This window comes from Nestor notabilis, unplaced genomic scaffold (assembly GCF_000696875.1).
Source record: "Nestor notabilis isolate BGI_N333 unplaced genomic scaffold, ASM69687v1 scaffold16125, whole genome shotgun sequence".
Classification (NCBI taxonomy): domain Eukaryota; kingdom Metazoa; phylum Chordata; class Aves; order Psittaciformes; family Psittacidae; genus Nestor; species Nestor notabilis.
The window spans coordinates 29,650-38,628 of NW_009928093.1; the positions used below are offsets into that span (position 1 = coordinate 29,650).

At 37.1% G+C, this 8,979-nt stretch overlaps 1 protein-coding gene across 1 annotated transcript in view; it reads right to left on the minus strand.

The window, feature by feature from the left end:
• ENPP1 (ectonucleotide pyrophosphatase/phosphodiesterase 1) overlaps window positions 1-8,979 on the minus strand; it is a gene marked incomplete at its 5' end in the record, with an annotated part of 39,290 nt that overhangs the window by 13,573 nt on the left and 16,738 nt on the right. Inside the window, 8 exons of the mRNA XM_010014375.1 lie at window positions 1,137-1,206; window positions 2,047-2,174; window positions 3,355-3,386; window positions 5,022-5,153; window positions 5,402-5,510; window positions 6,967-7,039; window positions 7,340-7,405; window positions 8,653-8,762. Of these exons, the coding sequence (XP_010012677.1) occupies window positions 1,137-1,206; window positions 2,047-2,174; window positions 3,355-3,386; window positions 5,022-5,153; window positions 5,402-5,510; window positions 6,967-7,039; window positions 7,340-7,405; window positions 8,653-8,762 (720 nt within the window). The remainder of the gene's footprint in view (window positions 1-1,136; window positions 1,207-2,046; window positions 2,175-3,354; window positions 3,387-5,021; window positions 5,154-5,401; window positions 5,511-6,966; window positions 7,040-7,339; window positions 7,406-8,652; window positions 8,763-8,979) is intronic.

Here is an 8,979-nt window from a genome sequence, read left to right on the forward strand (position 1 = left end):
AAAATAAAAGAAGTTTCCTAATAACCAAATCAACTCTTCTTTACTGCAGTTTAAGCTTGTTACTTCTGTTCTTAGGCAATCCAGAAAATAAAGAATGGGCTAGCCTTACAGACCAGGGGGACTGGTTGGCTAGGGAACAACTTTTCTTGCAAGGGCCTGGGTGACATTGTGGACAGCAAGCTACACATGAGCCAGGAGCACACCCTGGCAGCAAAGGCCAGGCCAGCAGTATCCCATGCTGTATAAACACAAACTGAGCCAGCAGGTTGAGGGAAGGGATTATCCCTCTCTACTCAGCCTTTCTTTAGGCCACATGAGGATTCTGCACCTCCAACATAAAGGAATGACCTCAATAAACAATCATCACAGATTAATTAGAGGACCTCCAAGGTGGTTGGGGTCTGAAGATCCTGCCCTGCAAAGATGAACAGGGCTTGTTCAGCATGGAGAAGAGATTGTTTCAGGTGGACATCACAGCAGTCCCCTAGTACCTACAATGAGGTCATCAAAGAGACTGCATCTCTTCAGACTGCCTCTACACAGTGGGAGGCAGAGACACAACAGGCATAAACTGAAACAAGGAAGGTTCTGGCTGGCTATAACAACACATTTACACCAGGAGAACAGTCAGGCAGCAGAATGGGTTGATTAGAAGTCGTGGAGCCTCTGTCCCCAGCAGTTTTAAAGACAGCTGTATAAAGTCTTAAGTAACCTGGTGTGATGTCACAGCTGACTGTGTTTTGAGCTGGAGGTGGGACTAGACACTTCCTGAGGTCTTCCAATCTGAATTCTCTTAAGACCTACAATTACTGTGTTTGAGGACTTGATAAGTTCTCTCTTTTCCCACTTTTAGTGTTGCAACAAAACAACCTGGCAATACTTTGTACTCTTAACAGTACAGTGAAATCTCTGGGGTAAGCCCTGTTGGGTTTTTACCCAAATCATATGACAGTGGAATCCCACCCTGTGTGGGTTCCCCAGCACATCTCAACAGCAATTCTACAAATGCTCGATTTCTTTAATTGCAGATGGAATAGTGCCACAAATCTTTAAAACTTAAATCTCAACACCCAGCAAACAACATTCAGAAATAAAAGGAGTTAAAAATTAAAAGCTAGCATAAGAGTAAGTCTCACCTGCATACTGGGGAAGCGATTGTCTGAACCATGGAATCCACCTGTACATCTTTTAATCTCAAGCGGTTTCCTATTAAAAATTCACAGTCTCTATAACTCACAATTATAAATCATATTAATATAAAATACATTCAGTGATGCATTGTTCACATGTCTATTTAAAGATTCTTAGAAGCTTGTCCATAGGGAATAGAAAGTCTTTAGAAACAATAGAAAGCTCTGGAAGAGAATGACTTGAAAATAACTTTTTTCTGCAAATATTATCTGCAGATAGTTTTCTCAGCAAATGTTGTCTCTTTGGAATTCTCAGGTGTCCATCAGAGTCATGTAAAGCCAAATATCAGATCACATATGAACAAAATGTTTGTTCTTAGGGTAACACAACTTCACACTACTTCATACAGGTAGATTCTTAATATTTGTTTGGTTTTTAATGAAGACTTGTTCACAGTGTTAGACAACAGGACTTCCTGAATACACAGACTGAAACCTTTTTGGGTTTTGAACAGACATGTTCAAAATTATATTTTTATAGCAGATGCTATTGTTCTGGGAGTTGTAAATTCATTGATCAGAACATGTAACTAACAGCAGGCTCAGTAAGTTCAATATATGCCAGCAGATCACTCAAAAGACTGATTCAACTGCGTAGTTATGCACGTGCTTAGGTTTCAACACTCACTTCGGAAATTCCTAAAGCATGACAAGCCATACTGAAGAATATGACAAAGTTTCTAACATCTGAAGCATGCGTTGCTTCTTTGCAATGTCCCTTAGCTATGACAAGCAAGAATACCATGCTCTAATAGCTATCACTGAACTCTAAGCATTTGAAAGAGAAATGCTATAAGAAAATGAGAAATTATTAAATTATTTGCTGCATAATCAAGTCCTGAAAACTGTAACTTACCTAGCAAGCTGCCATTGGGAGTCTAAATAGAAGTGCAATGGTTCAATCCGATCATTATAGGAATAATGGAAACGCTTGGGTAGCATCTGTTTCATGTAAGCTTTGAAGGGCTGATTTGGTTCTATGCACTGAAAAGTTTAAAATATAAAATGTACACTTCACCAAACTTTTGCTTATGTCATGCACAGTTCTTATAATGCACTTCAATTGCAAAGTGTCTGCAATAACTTCCATTTAGGACAACAGGACTCCATCAGGTTTAGAGTCAAATTGTCTGGGGACACAAATATTAATAACCATTTAAATAACAATTACTGTCTGGTTTTGTGTTCAATAGTTATCAGAATAATATTTACATTGGATTATTGACATAACCTTTTATTTTAACAGAAAATTATACAGAACCAAACAGTACTGCTTAGAATTAATGAAGATTTACACTGAGATGTGAACATCATGATACATTCACAAGTTGTAGACTATCCACTGCAATAATTCTACATCTCTGCAATACAGAAAGTAACAGACATTCAAAGGGTTTTCAGATTGAAAACCCTCAGGGACAAATAGATATTTCTACCAACTAAGATCCACTAATGATTTAAAAAAACAAACCCCCCCAAACAAACAAAAAAAAAAAAAAAAAAGAAAATAAAAATAAAAAATACCCACAAACGCACAAAAAACAACCAAACCAAACCCTCTACTGTAATATTGAAATTTTTGAAGAACGAAGTAATCTATACAAACAGTACTGGTCTCGCCAACAGTGTCTGCACAACTGAGTGGCAAATAGATTGTGGTGCAGGGATAAGAACAGGCACAGAGCAGAAAGGCAAGTTTCTTAAGATGGAACTAGCAAAAAAAAAAAAAAATAAAAAAAAATAAAAAAACCACCAACCCGCACACATCAATAACCTCTCTCAAAGCATTTATCTAAAAGGTGTGGGCAAGAAAATCTCATGCTTGTCCGGGAAATGGAACTGAGCTTTACACTGACTTGGCCCTCAGCCAATATGGTCCAGATACACAAGTTCTCAGTTTGAAGAGCAGCATGATACAGTTAGTGAAAAGAATTGAACACAAAACCTTAGTTAATGCACAACCAGATAGTCATATGACACCTTACTCAACTTTGACCTTCCCCTGCATGGAACTATTTTTGTTGTAGTTAACTGCATTGCATATGGAAGGTCACCGATTCAAAGTCCAGATGCTATGCTAGTAGCCCAGCAAACAGCTGATGCCATAAAATACTGTAAATGCCAGTAGAAATGAAGCTAGAACAACAGACACAATGACACTTACTGTGAGGTTTCTGACAATGCCTTCATAATTAACTGGAAGAATCATATGTAAGAATTAGTCACCTGAGTTTAAAAAAAAAAAAAATCAGATGTAAAATGAAAGCATTCCCATCACTTCATATAATTAGCTGAGTTTCAAAAAAATTCTGGACATGAGAAATTATTTTTCTAGAATGAAAACCACATGGAGCAAAACAATCACTAAACTGCAAAGCTACTGCTTTTATGAAATTTTAGTTCGCAGTCTCTCCTCCCCTTGCTAATTTACTGAAAGATTTCAAATTGTAAACTGTTAGCCAAAGTTAGAAAAATAATCCAGGAAATACATTTTCACAAAAGAGGCAACTAAATGCTGTACTAATCAAGCTGGATTTTTCCTGCTTGCTAATAAACTTCTAAGGAAAAAGAAACAAATATGATGACCAGGACAGCAGTTTTATCTGGCAAGTATCCTTAGAAAGACAGCCAAGTGCAAGCTGGCTAAGATCCAGATCCTTAAACTCAAGCAAAAAGGCACCATTACGTCATTTAGTTTGACATTTTGTATGGCACAGGCCCATTACATTTCACACAGTTACTCTGTCCTGAGTCCAATACCCAAAGTACATAAAGGATCACACTGGCAAGGTAACTATTACTAATTCCTGCATAGATATATGCAGTGACACAAAGAAGACTTATGCTCCTTCATGAAAACAACGCACTTGTCAAAAGCAGGAGATGTGCTGCTTTTCTTCTTCCTGAACTTGTTTCTCCAGGGAGAATCTGGAACTGCATTTGAGAACTCCCACATTCTCCAAGGAAATATTTAAAACAAGCTAGAATAGCATCAAGCAATAAAGTAAACAGGACTTAAAGTCACTAGGGTTGAGGCCTACAAGTTTTAAAGGACATGGAGAACAACAATCTAGATAGACAAAAAACACTATGAAGTGTGAAGGGAACAACTGCATTCAACATTAAAAAGTACCAAAACCTGCAGGCATTAAGTGTTATCTAAAATGAGACTGCATAGGTGCGATGGGGCTTGGAGCAACCTGGTCTAGTGGAAGGTGTCACTGCCCATGGCAGGGGGATTGGAACTAGATGATCTTTGAGGTCCTTCCAACCCAAACCATTCTGTGATTCTAGGATTCCGTGAATCAATGTTTAAAAATTTTAAAGCATTCATTGATTTTTATTCAGGTTTATTTTCTTATTTGTGTTTATTTGTAGTTTACTCAACTGCTGTCAGGCCAATTAGGCCACTTTTTTTATACTAGAAAATAATACTCACATAGAAGATAGTAACAGTCTATCATTCCTTTAAGACAGAAATAAAGCAAATTCATACATAAACAGGCAAATCAGGAAGTGAGGTGAAACATGAGGGAGGCATTTTTGGGCTGTCTTGAGCACGAAAGATCTGATCCAAAGGAATTCCATTCACAAGAAAACAGCATTTACAGTTAGTCACTCTGAGGCAGCCAGCAAAAGCAATTTGTAGGATTCAAATGAACTTTCAGCTCAACCTTTAAAAACACAGGTGCACTACTCCTTATTTATCCAGGTTGTCCCTAGTTGACCTTCACTCAGGTTTACCAATGGAATATGTGGATCCTAAGATTATATTCATAAAGTACAAAAGTGTATAACCAAGTAACAAAAATTAGTTTAGCAATTACATACAAGAGAAATACTCATCTGGAACATTATTAGGTCTTAGGCGAGCTGCAGGACCAGGTACTACTATGAAATCTTGAACATTGTCCAGATAGCTGTTCAGATATGCTGTTTTTCTGCAGCTCCCTGCTTCCATCCCTGCAAAGGGAAATAGATTTTATTTTAAAATGGGAATATCAGTGTAGAATAGCCTTGCTGAGGCCAAAATAGTCTGATTCTCACCTACACTGATTATCTCTTGCATGATCTTGATAGTACAAAACATAATTTCTACAGGTACTAGCTACATCATTAGCCTTGCCAGGAACATGCAAGTATAAACTCAGAATATTATTATAAAAAAAAGCTCTTCAAAATTCTGATATATTTTATAAAATTGAATTTACCATGGTCTGATATGAAAATAATGTTCAGGCATTTATGCAAGTTCATTTGCTTGAGACCATCCATCAGCATCCCTACTATGTTGTCCACTTTCTGTAATGCCATAATGACCTGTAAGGGCAAAAATTGGAATGTAAAATAAGTGTTAACGCTTAAATTAAAAATAGAGTTTATTTCTAGAGAGAGTGAATAAATTTTAACTGTAACAGTATATGCTAATAAAGAATAAGGAGCTCTTCTTACATACCATTCAAAGCCCGATGCAGTCCAGATATGTATAAAGGCGACGGGGGACCTAAACTGTTCAGCAACTCCCAGACTCATGACAGGGAGCACATACAGTGCACACTAACATGAGGAACTGTGAGGACACGAGATTTACAGCATTCTCAATACCCTCCTAAACCTGCTTTTTTTGCCAGTTGTACACCCTTCAGATGTGTAATCTTTACATCTACTGAGAATGGACCCGACAGGTACGCCTATGGTGCTAAATAAAAACAGGAGCCTGCAGACTGCCTAGCACCTGCACTGCTTGGGCTACCTCCATCTACAAAAGACTAGCTATATCTTAACTATACAGCTCTTAGCCCCAATTTTTTCCTGGTTGTCACACCAGACTAAGATACAGCTACATATTTTTATGTGTTATTTCTAATAAATCACCACCAATACAAAACGAAAAAGCCCCAAACTCCCACATTATAGCCAGTGAGGGTGGTTTTAAACCTATGAAATAGAGGACGTTTATTGCATTATGAGGGGTACAACAAAGGACAACATGGAACATCTTGCCTAAGAGTGCAGAAGCTGATGGGAGAACACCAGAGGGCTGAAGAGAATAGAGGAAGCCAAGCCTGCAGTACTCTTCCTCAGAATCCCTGTTGAGAGAGACCCTGGAGTAAACTGTCCTTGAAATTGTGACTGGATATCAGTCTCAAATTAGTTTAAAGGGACTGAAAAAGACCTAGAACAAGCTACCAGCTTAGTCCTGCTTGTGATCAGGAGTCTGGCACTAAAGCTCATTTGCACAGGTACAGCCACTGGGGCTACTTTTGAATACTTGTCAAATAAATGATGCCAAAAAAAGTATTTTTAAATGAAGTTATTCAGTTACATCATTATGCTACTTGTATAAGCTGTCTGGTTTTATGTGAACAAAGATGAGATGCTCTGGGGGAGACTATATACAAAGCCTCAGGGTCTTGCTAAATTGAAAACATACAAACTCTTTGTGGTTCCCCCACCCAAAATCAACATAAAGAATTAGTAGGACCAGATAAAACTACATATAAGACATACCCAAAAATGCTTTGCAATTTAAAAGTTATTGAAATAGATAAAACAAAAGTTAGACTTACTAAATAGGCTGTTCATAACATGCTTTGTTTTCAATGTTAATTATGGATGGACTGTCTAGTCACAATTCTTTTTCCTAAAAAGCATACTGAATATGGTTTTGGTTAATCTAACATGAAACATGGAAGTTTATTACAGAGTCGGAGTCAGAGCAAAGCTTCACATTTAAAAAAAAATAATAAAATTAAGAAACTACAAAACTACTTACTCCGCTGCTTACTGGTCCAAACTTATGGCCTGAGGAATCTGGTTCTTCTAAATACAGAGTGTAAAAGTGTGGTCTATATCAAACAGTACCAAAAATGTAATATTTTACATACACGTTGAGACACTTTGAAGAGATTATATTTCAGCAATGGATATCAAATATTGGAAACAACAGTCAGAGAGGAAGGATACATTAAAGGGAAATAGAGAAATGTAGATTAATTATAAAAGATTTCAGTCATAGAAACAGGTTTGCATTAAATACTTTAACTCTGTTAGAATTCTGTATAAGATACTGTTTAAAACAGAAATCATATTTACAAAGTGATTCATTGCAGCACCACTTGAACAGGAATTTGCAATTGCATACCTACCTTTCATCTTCAGGTAGTTGCAGCCAGCGAAGAACAGTTACCACCCTTTCTTCAAAGGGGATTGAGCTGTATCAGAACAAAAGATCAACCAACCTTGTATTTCCAACAGCTAGAAAATTTTAGTCACTCATTACAAAGTCAATGTACTTTAGCAGAAAAATTTGAATTCAGCTGGATACCATTAATGATCATTTAGCAGGATGCAAGTTTATGCTAATTGCCTGTGAGTCTACAGGAGTTAATGGCCTGATTAAAACTCCCTTGAATATTATCCTCATTGATTGTAAGGCAATTAGAATAAAGCTCCCAGTACTGTGTTCTTATACAAAGAGAAAAATTGGCTTCGAGGTGCAAAATCATATGCAAGTTTTCACTCCTGTATTATATTTTGAAACAGTTTTGGGTTGAGGATGGTTTGTTGTTGGGTTTGGTTGGTTGGTTGGTTTTTGGTGTGGTTTTTGTTGGGTTTTTTTTTTTAAATGTTTAAACAGTTTGAATACAAGTTCTCAACTATGTCAAAAAGTAAATGCTCTATATCAACTACTGAAGGAGACCAACAACAGGCATGTTGACCTGGAACAACATAAGGCACCCGACAAAGTCAGCAATTCAGCTACTTAACACAAGTTCAAGTAATGATGTACAAGTTCCTAAAGGAAAAATAATATAGATAGTAAGTCAACAATCAGAATTTCCATGCTATACGAAGGGTATAGGAAAATGATTGTAGGAAGATCAAAGTGAAAAACCTGATTTCTCGGTCAAGTTTTGAGATCATTAAATAAATGGTTATAGACAGATCTATGTAGAATTTTCATTAGTCAGAAAATGTTCAGCTGCAGTGAAGAGCAATCACTGACTAAAATGACTGCCTTAATGTGAAATACTTTCAAAATTTGCAATGAAAGTAATTTTACACTGGAACAATTTACCACAGACTACTTCAGTTTTCATGGACAATATCACATCAATCCATGATCCATTCATTGTATGAGAGGTTTGGGCTGAATGACACACCCACAAAAGATTTTTATAAGTAGAAACAGAAAAGCACTAAAGCTTCAAAGCTGGCTGCTCTTAAAACTGATTTTCCACATCTTTCCTGTAAAACATTTGCTGAGGAATGACAAAATGCTAAGACAAAGAATCTACATTATACTGAAAGAAAGTTAATTGGATCCTATCTTTTTTCATGTTGCATATAGCCATTTAGAAAAGCAGGGTGGGGGAGGAGGAAATTATGATTTCTCTGATGTTCATCCCATTGCAACAGTTTAATAAGATACTAATTGAAGACACAGGAGTTTACATACCTATTGTATTTTTCATACAGATTTGGAAAGGTTCCATTAACTGCTACGTCTGACCCAGGCCAAAAGAACGTAGCAGCTTTTAGACCTTGGTACATAGCCGTCAGCCAAATCTGCAGAACAACAATCACCATCATCAGTGCAGGTCACAGAGTTAACCACGTAACTGCAATATCCACTACCAGCTCTGTACCTTTCAGCAAGACTAAAACCTAAGAATGTAAGTGGAGCATACCATACAGTCAATCTTGCACGTTATCACTATCTGCAGTCCAGATGTATCTTGCAGCCTAATTCATTAATGGCAAACACTCACATCCTTTCTGCTGC